This window comes from Ornithorhynchus anatinus, chromosome 8 (assembly GCF_004115215.2).
Source record: "Ornithorhynchus anatinus isolate Pmale09 chromosome 8, mOrnAna1.pri.v4, whole genome shotgun sequence".
Lineage (NCBI taxonomy): Eukaryota > Metazoa > Chordata > Mammalia > Monotremata > Ornithorhynchidae > Ornithorhynchus > Ornithorhynchus anatinus.
The window spans coordinates 70,351,430-70,364,764 of record NC_041735.1 but is presented as its reverse complement, the minus strand read 5'-3'; the positions used below and the strand labels follow the sequence as shown (position 1 = coordinate 70,364,764).

At 55.6% G+C, this 13,335-nt stretch overlaps 1 protein-coding gene across 1 annotated transcript; it reads left to right on the top strand.

The window, feature by feature from the left end:
- Positions 1-4,268: 4,268 nt before the first annotated feature.
- On the top strand, positions 4,269-12,993 carry GATAD1 (GATA zinc finger domain containing 1). Its single transcript, XM_029070597.2, has 5 exons — positions 4,269-4,745; positions 6,275-6,400; positions 7,126-7,185; positions 12,166-12,349; positions 12,448-12,993. Exons 1-5 carry the CDS (start codon positions 4,476-4,478, stop codon positions 12,636-12,638), a joined length of 831 nt encoding a protein of 276 aa, XP_028926430.1. The 5' UTR covers positions 4,269-4,475; the 3' UTR covers positions 12,639-12,993.
- Positions 12,994-13,335: the final 342 nt, after the last annotated feature.

Below are 13,335 nucleotides of genomic sequence, written 5' to 3'. Positions count from 1 at the left end.
GTTTACATTCCAGAGATTCATTTACAGCCCAGAGAGGAGTTTGCAGTCTGCTCAGAAGTGCAGAATAATATTATAATACTCCTTGAGCGCCAGCTCTGTGCCGTGCACTGTTCTAAGCGCTGGGGTAGAGACAAGGTAATTAGGTTGGACACAGTCCCCGTCCCACATGGGGCTCACAGTCTTAATCCCCATTTTACAGATGAGGTCACTGAGGCCCAGAAAAGTGAAGTGTCGTGCCCGAGGTCACGCAGCAGGCGAGTGGCGGAGCCGGGATCGGAGCTCGTCTTATGCTTTCGAGTCACCTCCGACTCCGACGCCGTGGACACCTCTCTCCCAAAACGCCACACTCTCCATCTGCAATCATTCTGGTAGTGGATCCGTGGCATTTTCTTGGTAAAAATCTGGAAGCGTTTGACCCCTGCCTTCCTTCGTGCGGTAATAATAATAACAATAATGTTGGGGAGATACAGGGTAATCAGGTTGTCCCACGTGAGGCTCACAGTCTTAATCCCCATTTTACAGATGAGGTAACTGAGGCACAGAGAAGGGAAGTGACTTGCCCACAGTCACACAGCTGACAGGTGTCCGAGCCGGGATTTTAACCCACAACCTCTGGCTCCCAAGCCCGTGCTCTTTCCACAGAGCCACAGGGCTTCTCTTGATTATCCACCCTGGACTCTCTCCCAGGCCGCCGCTGCCCAGCACAGGTGAGTTTTGACTTGTAGCAGATGGCCTGCCACTGGCTAGCCACTGCCCAACCTCGGGGTGGCATGGGGAGGTATAGTCGGGACTGGTAGAGGACTGGAAACTCTCCAGGGGCCATCCTGAGAGGGGAGCCTGGCAGCTAGTAAGCGCTTAACAAATACCATTAAAAAAAAAAAGTCACACGACTCTTCCCTGGGCCGGGCTGACCGCCCGTCCCTACTGCGCAGATGCCGGCAGCATTTCTCCACGTCTTTTCATTGAGCCGACCTGGGCCTGTTCATTCGTTCAGTGATATTTATTGAGCACTTACTGTGCACAGAGCACTATACTGAGCACTTGGGAGAGTGCTATAATAATAGACACATTGCCTGCCCATAACGAGCTTACAGTCCATTCATTCATTCAATGGTATTTGTTGAGTGCTTTCTGTGGGCAGAGCACTGTACTAAGCACTTGGGAGAGCACATTATAACAATAAACAGACACATTGCCTGCCCATAACGAGCTTACAGTCCATTCATTCATTCAGTCAATCATATTTGTTGAGCGCTTTCTGTGGGCAGAGCACTGTACTAAGCGCTTGGGGGAGTATAATACAGCAATAAAAAGTGACAATCCCTGTCCACAACGAACTCACCACCTGGGGGGAGGGGGGAGAGACATCAATATCTACTGATGCCTCTTGTTTTCATATCGGTCTCCCCCCTTCTAGACTGTGTGCCCGTTGTGGGCAGGGATTATCTCTCTTTGTTGCTGAATTGTACTTCCCAAGCGCTTAGTATAGTGCTCTGCACACAGTAAGTGCTCAGTAAATACGATTGAATGAATGAAAAAGACATCGATATAAATGAAATGACAGATAGAGACATAGGTGGTGTGGGGCAGGGAAGGGGGGGGAAGGAGCCAAGGGGGTGATTCAGGAGGCTGGGTGGTCAGCAACGAGGCCGATGCGGTCATCCAGGTGGACCGTGGCTCAGTGGCAAGAGCCCGGGCTGGGGAGTCAGAGGGCGTGGGTTCTAATCCCGCCTCCACCCTTTGCCAGCTGGGTGACTTGGAGCGAGTCACTTCCCTTCTCTGGGCCTGAGTTCCCTCATCTGTAAAATGGGGATGAAGACTGTGAGCCCTATGGGGGACAACCCGATGACCTTGCATCTCCCCCAGCTCTTAGAGCAGTGCTTGGCACAGAGGAAGCCAAGTGAGACAGGTACTGTCATTTCATGTTTTAAAGCCGTGGCCATTTGGATAGAGAAGGAAGGGCGGATCTTGGGGATGTTGTGAAGGTGAGGCCGACAGGATTTGGTGCCCGATCGAATAAGCGGGTTGGACGGGAGAGCGGGGTCAAGGGGAAAGCTGCGGTTAGGCGAGGCCCGTGAGAGACGGCCAGGATGGTGGTGTCGTCTACAGTGACGGGAAAGTCCGGGGGAGGACAGGGTTTGGCCGGGAAGATGAGGAGCCCTCCCTCCGCTCTATCCCCTTCCCCTCCATACACCACTTGTGCATATCTGTACATATCGTTTATTACTCTATTTTATTAATGATATATATATATGATTCTGTTTATCTATTTTGATGCCTGACTACTTGTGCCTGTTTTGTTGTCTGTCTCCCCCCATTCTAGACTGCGAGCCCGTCGTTGGGCAGGGATGGTCTCTACCTGTTGAGCAATTGCACATTCCAAGCGTTTAGGTCAGTGCTCTGCACGCAGTAAGTATTCATTCATTCATTCAATAGTATTTGCCGAGCGCTTACTATGTGCAGAGCACCGGACTAAGCGCTTGGAATGGACAATTCGGCAACAGATAGAGACAATCCCTGCCCGGTGATGGGCTCACAGTCTAATCGGGGGAGACGGACGGACAAAAATAAAACAACATAAACACGATAAACAGAATCCAGGGGATGGACACCCCATTAACAAAACAAGTAGGGTAAGTACGATGGAGTGAATGACTGACTGAATGAATATATGAATATAATAATAATGTCGGTATTTGTTAAGCGCTTACTATGTGCCGAGCACTGTTCTAAGCGCTGGGGTAGACACAAGGGAATCAGGTTGTCCCACGTGAGGCTCACAGTCTTCATCCCCATTTTACAGATGAGGTAACTGAGGCACCGAGAAGTTAAGTGACTTGCCCAAAGAATATTTGGGACCTGTTGAGTTTGATGGTGAGGGGGCAGGGCTGGGGCTGGCACATAGTAAGCACAGCGTGACTCCGTGGAAAGAGCTTGGCCTGGGGAGTCAGGCATGGGTTCAAATGGGACCCAACTCCCAAATCCCAACTCCGGGCTGGGGAGTCAGGGGTCATGGGTTCACATCCCGGCGCTGCCGCTTGTCTGCTGTGTGATTTTGGGCAAGTCACTTCACTTCTCTGGACCTCAGTGACCTCGCCTGTCAAATGGGGATGAAGACGGTGAGCCCCACGTGGGACAACCTGATCACCTTGTGTCCTCTCCAGCGCTTAGAAACAGTGCTTGGCATATAGTAAGCGCTTAACAAATACCATTTTTATTATTATTATTATTAGAGAAGCAGCGTGATTCAGTGGAAAGAGCCGGGACTTTGGGGATAATAATGTTGGTATTTGTTAAGCGCTTATTATGTGCCGAGCACTGTTCTAAGCGCTGGGATACATACAGGGTAATCAGGTTGTCCCACATGAGGCTCACAGTTAATCCCCATTTTCCAGATGAGGGAACTGAGGCCCAGAGAAGTGAAGTGCCTTGCCCACAGTCACACAGCTGACAGGTGGCAGAGGCGGGAGGGAAGCAGCGTGGCACAGTGGAAAGAGCCTGGGCTTCGGAGTCAGAGGTCACGGGTTCGACTCCCGGCTCTGCCACTTGTCAGCTGTGGGACTGTGGGCAGGTCACTTCACTTCTCGGTGCCTCGGTGACCTCATCTGTCAAATGGGGATAAAGACTGGGAGTCTCACGTGGGACAACGTGATGACCCCGTGTCTCCCCCAGCGTTTAGAACAGTGCTCGGCACATAGTAAGCGCTTAACAAATACCGACAATATTATTATTATTGTTATCATAGGCCGGAGCCGGAAAGCCCGGAGCCAGGAATGCGGATCAGGAGCCGGAAAGCCCGGAGTCAGGAGCCGGAGCCCGAAGGTCCGGAGCGGGAAAACCCGGAGCCGGAGCCCGAAGGTCCGGAGTGGACGGAGCCCGAAGGTCCGGAGCGGGAAAACCCGGAGTCCGGAGTCAGGAGCCCGAAGGTCCGGAGCGGGAAAACCCGGAGTCAGGAGCCCGAAGGTCCGGAGCGGGAAAACCCGGAGTCCGGAGCCGGAGCCCGAAAGTCCGGAGTGGACGGAGCCCGAAGGTCCGGAGCCGGAAAGTCCGGAACCTGGAGTCGGAGCCGGAGCCCGAAGGTCCGGAGCCGGAAAGCCCGGAGCCCGGAGTGAGGAGCCGGAGCGGGAAAGCCCGGAGTCCGGAGTCGGACGGAGCCCTTAGGTCCGGAGCGGGAAAGCCCGGAGCCCGGAGCCCGAAGGTCCGGAGCCTTTAGGCGGTCCCGCTCCCCGCTCCCCGGTCCCCGCCAGGCTTCCGGTGTGTGTTTCGGTGGTTTCCGCTGGCAGTGGCCAGGCTTCCGGCCTGCCTTTCCCCCCACGCCCCGCTCCCGCCAGCTGGGCTGCCGCTTGAGGGCTGGTCCCGGGCCTGATCCTCATCCTCCCGCACCGGGGCCGGACCCCCGGGCGGAGGCGGAGGGGCGGGGAACCGGGGCGGGTTGGGAGTCCGGCGGGGCCGGGCTCCCCCGCCGTGCCGCGGCCATGCCTCTGGGCCTGAAGCCCACCTGCAGCGCCTGCCGCACCACCACCTCGTCCATGTGGAAGAAGGGCGCGCAGGGCGAGATCCTCTGCCACGGCTGCACCGGCCGCGGGGCCCCGGCCAACGCCGCACCGGTCCCGGGAGCCGCGGGAGCAGGAGGAGGCACCGGCGGGGGAGGAGGAGGTGGAGGAGGAGGAGGCTACGGCGGGCCCGGCTTCGCCAGCACCTCGGCCGCCGCCTCCCAGCAGAGCAACGGCGGGGGCGGGAAGCAGGTGAGACCCGCCCCGACCCTCCCCTTCTTACTACTACTAATAATAATGTTGCTATTTGTTAAGCGCTTACTATGTGCAGGGCACTGTTCTAATCAGGTTGTCCCACGTGAGGCTCACAGTTAATCCCCATTTTACAGATGAGGCAACTGAGGCACAGAGAAGTGAAGTGACTTGCCCACAGTCACACAGCTGTCAAGTGGCTGAGCCGGGATTGGAACCCATGATCTCTGACTCCCAAGCCCGGGCTCTTTCCACTGAGCCACGCTGCTTCTCTAAGAATAATGGCAGTTGTTAAGCGTTTGCTATGTGCCGAGCCCTGCTCTCAGCGCCGGGGAGGATACAGGGTCATCAGGTTGTCCCCCGTGGGGCTCCCAGTCTTCACCCCCGTTTGACGGATGGGGTCCCCGAGGCCCGGAGAATAATAATGATGATGTTGGTGTTTGTTAAAGCGCTTACTATGAGCAGAGCACTGTTCTGAGCGCTGGGGGAGATACGGGGTCATCAGATTGTCCCCCATGAGGCTCACAGTCTTATTCCCCATTTTACAGATGAGGGAACTGAGGCACAGAGAAATTGTGACTTGTCCACCCTCAGATGACAAGTGGGAGAGAGGGGATTCAAACCCATGACCTCTGACTCCCAAGCCCGGGCTCAGAGAAGTGAAGTGACGGGCCCAAAGTCACACAGCTGACAAGTGGCAGAGCGGGGATTAGAACCCGTCGCCTCCGACTCCCAAGCCCGGGCTCTTTCCACCGAGCCACGCCGCTTCTCTAAATGTTGGTATTTGTTAAGCGCTTGCTATGGGCCGAGCACTGTTCCAAGCGCTGGGATAGATACAAGGTCATCAGGTTGTCCCACGTAGGGCTCACCGTCTTCATCCCCATTTTACAGATGAGGTAACTGGGGCACAGAGAAGTGAAGTGGCTTGCCCCAGGTCATACAGCTGACTAGCGGCAGAGCCGGGATTAGAACCCGTGACCTCTGACTGCCAAGCCCAGGCTCTTTCCACTGAGCCACGCTGCTTCTTCCCCTCCTCTCCTTTCCCTCCTTTGCCTCCCCTAGAAGTGGGCGGGGATGGGTGGGGGACACAACCCTTGGGAAGGCCCCTGTCACTGCCTTGGATGGGGGAATCTGGCCTGGGAGCCAGAACAATAATAATAATAATAATGGCACTTGTTAAGCACTTACTTTGTGTCAAACACTGTTCTAAACGCCGTGGTAGATACAGGAGCATCAAGTTGGACACAATCCCTGTCCCACATGGAGCTCACAATCTTAATCCCCATTTTACAGATGAGGGAACAAGTCACGTCACTGGGAAGTGACGTGACTTGCCCAGAGTCACACAGCAGACAAGTAGTAGGGTCGGGATTAGAACTCAATGTCCTCGTGACTCCCGGGCCCGGGCTCTAACCACTGGGCCATGCTGCTTCCTTAAAACGGCTCCACCGCTCTGGCGCCCATCGTTTATTTTTCTCTGCTCCCTCTGCCCCTCCCCTCCCCTCCTCCCCCGTCCCCTTCGATGACAGAGCAAGCAGGAAATCCACAGGAGATCCGCCCGGCTGAGGAACACCAAATACAAATCCGCCCCGGCCGCCGAAAAGAAAGTTTCCACCAAAGGCAAAGGGAGGCGACACATTTTCAAGTTAAAGAATGTAAGATTGCAGCAGCCTCCCTGGCTGGAACTCTACGGTGGTGGGTCCCGGCTTCTGCCTTGGGAGACTCCCCCCCGGCTCTACTCTTCGCTTGTTTTTACGGTATCCGTTAAGCATTTACTATGTGCCAGGCACTGTTCTAAGCGCTGGGGTAGGTGCAGGCTAATCAGGTTGGACGCAATCCGTGTCCCACGTGGGACTCAGAGTCTCAGTCCCCATTTTCCACAGGAGGGAACTGAGGCCCAGTGAATGGACTTGCCCAAGGTCACACGGCAGACGAGTGGCAGAGCCGGGCTTAAAAGCCAGGCTCCTGCAGCCCCGTGGCCGCCACCTGGACTGTGCTGAACGGAAACCCTGCCGTGGGAACGTGGGCCGGGGAAGCGGGGGAGCCCCAACAAGCCCTCAGCGGGGCTGGATTGACTGATTGATTTCTCCTGAAATAGCAGACAAGTGCCTGAGCCTTCCTTCCCCTCGCTCTTCTCACTCCGGCTGAGGCGGGGCAGCCCCGAGGCACCTCACCGCTCGCCAGGTCCGCGGCCACTAGCGGCCCGTGGACGGCGGAGTCGATGCCCCACTCTGCCCTGAGTCCGTCCCCGCCCGGCCGCCATCCCCAGTGTGAAGGAAGTCTGTTGTCCCAGCGTTGAGAGAGCGGCTTTCTTGTCTCCCGACGGAGCCCCTTCCCCCCACCCCATCCTGACCTCGTGTCCCCTCTCGGTCTCTCGCAGCCCATCAGAGCACCCGAGGCCGTGTCCACCGTCGTCACCGCCGAGTCCATCTTCCACAAGGTGGGTACCTCCGGAGGTCCGCTGGGCCCTGCCCTCTCCCAGCCTGCCGGGCACGGACTGAGCGCCTCCCGGCCACCGAGGCACGGGGGGACCCAAGCGCCGCCGCCACTGCTGGCCTCAAGGAATCTCCCCCGGGCCCGTCCGGGAGCCTTCTGAGAATTGGCAGGGCGAGGCCTGGCGAGGACAAGCAGCCGGGCGAGGCGAGGGCTGGGCTGGGCGAGGTGGGACTGGGCCGGGGACCCCGGGCTCGCAGCGGGTGAGGGGAGTGGATCTGCTGAAAATGGCTTCTGGGGCGCTGGGTTAGGCTGGGCCGGCCTGGTCTAGGCCGAGTCCGTGAGAGGCGGCAGGAAGGGAGAAGGAGAAGGAAAATCTAGGCTATTTATTGAGGGCTTCCACTAAAGGGAGCATAGTACTAAGCGCTTGGGAGAGTCCAGGTCCAAGTTGTACAAGTCCATCATCCCTGCCCACACGGAGTTTACAGCCTGCTGGAGGAGCTTACAGTCGAGTGGAGGTCAGAGATGGGTAGATTTTTTCTTTTTCTGGAGCGGGAAGCAGTATGATGGCCTAATCGGACGCAGCACGAGCTTGGGAGTCGGAAGACCGGGATTCTTATCCTGGCTCTGCCACTTGCCTGCTGGGCGAACCTGGACAAGGTCCCTGAATTTCCCTGGGCCTCAGTTTCCTCATCTGTAAAATGGGGATTCAGTAGCTCTTCTCTCTCCCTTTAGGTCGTGAGCCTCATGCGGGGCGGGGGCTGGGTCCAACTTGATTATTTTCTATCTACCCCAGCCTTTAATACAATGCTTGGCACATAGTAAGTGCTTAACAAATGCCACAATTATCGCCAATCAGTAGTATCTATTGAGCGCTTACTGTGTGCGGAGCACTGTACTAAGCACTTGGGAGATTACAATACAACAAAGTTGGTACTAATAATTATGGTATTTGTTAAGCGCTTACTATGTGCCAAGCATTGTACCGAGCACTGGGATGGATACAAACAAATCGGGTTGGAAACAGTCCCTTGCCTCACCTGGGGCTTATAGTCTCAATCCCCATTTTACAGATGAGGGAATCGAGGCACAGAGAAGTTAAGTGACTTGCTGCTCCCGGTCCACAAGGAGCTCTACAGTCTACAGGGGGAGGCAATTTTTAAAAATTACAAATATGTACATAAATGCTGTGGGACCGAGGGTAGGGTGACTAGCAAGTGCTTGAAGGGAACAGGTCTAGGAAGTGCATAGTTGACATAGGAGGGAGAGGGAGCAGGGAAAAAGAAGGTTTAATGGGGGAAGGCCTTTGGAGGAGAGGTGCTTTGAATAAGGTTCTGAAGGAGGGTGGAGAGTGTTGGACAGAGGCTGGACTGGCAGAGGCTGGACTGACCCCGGGGCGGAGAGTCAGGAGACCCGAATCCTAAGCCCACCTCCGCCCCCGGGTCACCTCGGGCTGGGCGTGGTCTCTCACTTTCCTCATCTGTGAAATGGGGCTAAGAAAGCCGCTCTCCCTGCCTCACAGGGCTCCTGTGAGGCTCAGATGAAGTCACCGATGGTAAAACTACTCTGGGAACATTGAAAAGCACACCCTGGTCAAGGTGTTATGTCTCATTGTCTAGGGAGAGAGTTTTCTAAAGTGGCAGTGCTTGGTGCCATTATTCTGTAGCTATGCATTGATTGGTGCAATAATAATTGTGGTATTTGTTAAGTACTTACTGTGTGCCCAGCACTGAGCTAAGCAGCAGGGGAGATATAATCAGATAATAATAATGATCATGGTGTCTAACCGCTTACTATGTGCCAGGCACTGTACGAAGCGCTGGGGTGGGACGCAGTCCCCGTCCCACGTGGATTTCACAGTCCCTAAGCCCATTTTACGGGTAAGGTAACTGAATCCCTTGCCCAAGGTCACATAGCAGACGGGGAAGCGGAGATTAGAACCCGTGACCTTCCGACTCCCAGGCCCGGGCTGTATCCACTATCACACACAATCACAGTCTCGAGGAGGACGACGGGTTTTACATCTTCATTTTACAGATGAGGGAACCGAGGCCCAGAGAAGTCGAGTGACTTGTCCAAGGTCCCACAGTACACTAGGGGAGGAGCTGGGATTAGAACCCGTCTCCTAACTCCCCGTCCCGTGCTCTATCCACCAGGCCGTGCTGCTTCTCCTGGCCACGCTGAGATGGAGGCGGGAGAGTCGAGAGCGAGGCACGGCCGGCAGGTTGGTCTGGGGGGAACGGGTGAGGAGAACACGTAGATAAGGTGGGCTTAGTGGGCGGGAGCCTTGGAGCCGACGGGGAAGAATCTGGGGATGATGTGGAGAGACAAGGGGACCCGGTGGAGGGTTCATAATAATTGTGTTTTAGAAGCCCTGACCCTGTGCCGATTCTGGCACTGTGCTAAGCGCTAGGCTACGCAGCTACAGGATAATCAGATTAGACACAGTCCTTGCCCCCCTCAGGGCTCACAGCCTACGTTGGCAGGGAGAAAGAGTATTTTAATCCCTATTTTACAGATGAGGAAACCGAGACGGAGAGAAATTAAGGGTCATGTCCAAGATCCCCAGCAGTGGAGTGGCGAGGTCGAGATTAAAAGCAGATCTCCTAGTCCCCGGCCTGTGATCTTTCTGCCAGACCACCCCGTCGAGTATTGAGGAGTGGAGAGATGAGGGCCAAGCGATGTTCCCAAGAGGCGGAGCTCTCTGGGGGTCTGGATTGGAGAGGGGGAGAGGCCGGAGTTAGGGAGACAGCAAGGGGGCTGACACAGTAGCCTGGGCGTCCTCGGCCTAGGCAAGGCCAGAGCTCGAGCCGGTGGAGAGGAGAGGGCGGATTTGGGAGGCGGTGCGTTGGAATCAGTTAATCAGTGAGGTTCGTGGAGCACTTACTGTGTGCAGAGCACTGTGCTTAGCGCTTGGGAGAAGACAGTACAACAGAGGTCATAGAAACTGCCCTCAAGGTGTGTGCCATCTAGTTGGGTAGACAGTAAAATAAATTACCAAGAGGGCAAGTGGCAGAGTGGAAGGATAGGGAAATAGGTGTTGTTAGGTGGGGGTGGGGTATCAGAATGCTTAAGGGGCACAGACCCGAGAGCATAGGTAAAGGTTAGGGTAGTGGGGTGGGGGACAGACAAATGCGGGGCTCAGGGAAGGCCATGGGAGAAGACGGCTTCTGGGAAGAATGGGTAAGATTTTGCAGTAGACCGACTATGAGGATGGAAGAGAGGGAGGGGTCGAGGATGAGGCTGAGACGTCTAGGTCGGGAAGGATGGTGGCGTTCTTGCCCGAAATAACAAAGTTACGGGATCGAGGAGCGAAGATGGGTTATTCGGTTTCAGATGTACTGAGTTTGAAGTGCCGGCGAACTAACTGCCGGTGACCTGGATGGAGGCAAGAGGATAGGTGGGCTTGCTGGGTAGATGAGATGTAATAATATTTGGGTGTGTGTTAAGTGCTTTCTTTGTGACAAGCACTGAACTAGGCACTGGAATAGATATAGTACAATCAGAGCAGACACAGTTCCAGTTCCACAAAAGGGCTTCATTCTACAGGGGAAGGAGAACAGGTTTTGAATCCCCATTTTACAGATGAGGAGCCTGAGGCCCTCTAGACCGTAAGCTTGTGGTGGACAGGCTTGTTATACCGTAATAATAATGATGGTATCATTCCGGTACTCTCCCAAGTGCCCTGCACTCCGTAAGCGCTCCATAAATACGACTGATTGATGCCCAGACAAGCTGGAGATTTGCCCAAGGTCACACAGCAGGCAAGTGGCAGAGTTGGTATTAGAACCTAGTTCTCTTGACTCCTAGACTCTTGTTCTTTCCAATAAGAGATGCTGCTCAGTTCAATCAGTAGCATTTATTGAGTACTTACTCCTAGCAGAGCCCTGTATTAAGCACCGGGGAGAGTACAATAGGAGCTTACAGGGCAGCGCGGAGACAGACTGTAAAATAAATGACAGGTAGGAGGAAGCAGCCGATTGTAAAGTTTGGCTTTAAGGCACTCAATCAGCACTCTCCCCCCGGTTACTTATCCTTATTCTTCTTCCACTACACCCCACTTTGCTCCTCTCAAGCCAGTTTACTTACTGCACCTCACTGTCATCTGTCTCATCCTCAACCCCTTGCCCACGTCCTCCCCGTGGCCTGGAACTCCCTCCCCGTTAACATCTGACAGCCCACTATTCTTCCCTCCTAAAATCCCGTCTCATGGAAGACTTAATCTTCCCACCCTGTTTCCCTCACTCCTGCCCCTCGATAAACCTGTGGTATCACTAAAGACGCTTATGTCTTTAAACTCTGTTGTTGCTTCCTCCTACCTGTAATTTATTTTAGTTTGTGCCTGCCCCGGTAGGTTATAAACTCCTTGAGGGCAGGGATCTTGTCTTCCAGCTCTATTATCATGATGGTATTTTTTATGCGCTTACTACGTGTCCTAAGCACTGGGATAGATATGGAATAATCAGGTTGAGCACAGCCCCTGCCCCACATGGGGTTTACATTCTAGTAGACAGACCAGGCATTGAACCCCCATTTTACAAATGAAGAAACCAAGGCATAGATAAGTTGCCTGAAGCCACACGGTAGGCAAGTGGCAGAGCCAGGATTAGAACACAGGCCTTCTGAATCTCAGGCCTCTGCTCTTTCCACTTGGCCAAACTGCTTTTCCCAGAATAAGTGCTCAGTAAATACCGTCGGTCGTATAGAAGTGCTGCTGGGGTTTGGGGCAGTTTCCAAGTCCTGAGGTTCTGAGATGCAGCAGAGGGGGAAATAGGGATTGGGCCTAGAGAAGTGGTTGCCGTCATCTTGGATTTGTGGGCTTGGGCTGGCCTCCCCAGATCGGAGAGGGTAGCCAGTCCCGGGGGAGCCCCCGGGACTCCACGTTGTCTCCGTAGGGAGGGCCCTTCCCGGTCGGGATGCGGTCTCGGGCCAAGCCCCTGGCCCGGTTCCCAGTGCGCCGCCCCCCGGAGTCGCTGTGTTTCCGCAGGGCGTGTACTACCAGCTCGGAGACGTGGTCTCGGTGGTCGATGAGCAGGACGGAAAGCTGTACTTCGCTCAGATCCGGGGCTTCATCCAGGACCAGTACTGCGAGAAGAGCGCCGCCCTGACCTGGCTCCTGCCCACCGCCGTCAGCCCCAGGGACCAGTTTGACCCCGCGTCTTACATCCTAGGTCAGTGACGGGCCGAGGGGCAGCGGGAGGGAGAGGGGCGGTGGGGTAGGGCGGGGCTGGGCTGGGCCGCCCACATGGCTCACCATGTCCCCTCTCAGGGCCAGAAGAGGACCTCCCCAGGAAGATGGAGTATTTGGAGTTTGTCTGCCACGCCCCTTCCGAATATTTCAAGTCCCGGTCTTCCCCGTTTCCCACGGTCCCCACCCGCCCAGAGAAGGGCTACATCTGGACGCACATTGGGCCCACGCCGGCCATCACCATCAAAGAGGCCGTGGCCAACAGCCTGTAACCCTCCCTTCCCGGAAAGCCTGGGCTGGCGGGCCCGAGAGAGAGATGGACTCTTGCCGGGCCTCTGGGCCAGACCAGAAGCTTTCTTCTGCCCTGACCCAGCCAGAGGTCTGGTCCCCGGGAGAATGTGAGTAAGGGGAAATGGAATCGTGTGGTCCGGGGGAGGGAGGGAGGGAGGGAGGGGAAGCACTTCCCATTCCCAGAGGCCAGTGACGAGCGGGGAGCTCTGGGTGGGTCCCCGGCCGGCAGGCTCGGGGCCGACTTCAGCCTTCCGCAAAAATGATCGCTATCCAGGAGGAGCAATGTGAATTCTTGCGCTCCCACAGCGCATTAAAAGGTATTTTTCACTGAACTCATCACTGCGTGAACCTCTTAAGTGTTTGTAAGGAGGGTGCAGCGTTCCTGGGTCCCCAATTCCCTCTCCTGCCGCTGTCACGGTATTTACTCTTCCCCGAGTGCTTCCTGCAAACTCTGCACCGCCCGGACTCTCTCGGGGCGGCGACAACCTCGGGGATGGGTTTCCATTTCCAGCGGGATCAGAGCCACCATCTCGGGCAAAGGCCAAGGGGCGGGCCCTGACCCTCTGAGCCCCAGTGTCCACAGAGCTTCCCTGACGTGGGCCCTACCTCGCTCACACAGGTGCCCTTCTGCAGCAACAGACAAGTAAGCAAGACACAGTCAGCAGCTGTGGCCTAGGC

Excerpts from the sequence above, each read along its gene's own strand:
- GATAD1 (XM_029070597.2), top strand. The coding sequence starts at position 4,476 with ATGCCTCTGGGCCTGAAGCCCACCTGCAGCGCCTGCCGCACCACCACC. Across the intron at positions 4,746-6,274 it reads ACGGCGGGGGCGGGAAGCAG|AGCAAGCAGGAAATCCACAG; the intron begins GTGAGACCCGCC and ends CTTCGATGACAG. Across the intron at positions 12,350-12,447 it reads CCCCGCGTCTTACATCCTAG|GGCCAGAAGAGGACCTCCCC; the intron begins GTCAGTGACGGG and ends GTCCCCTCTCAG.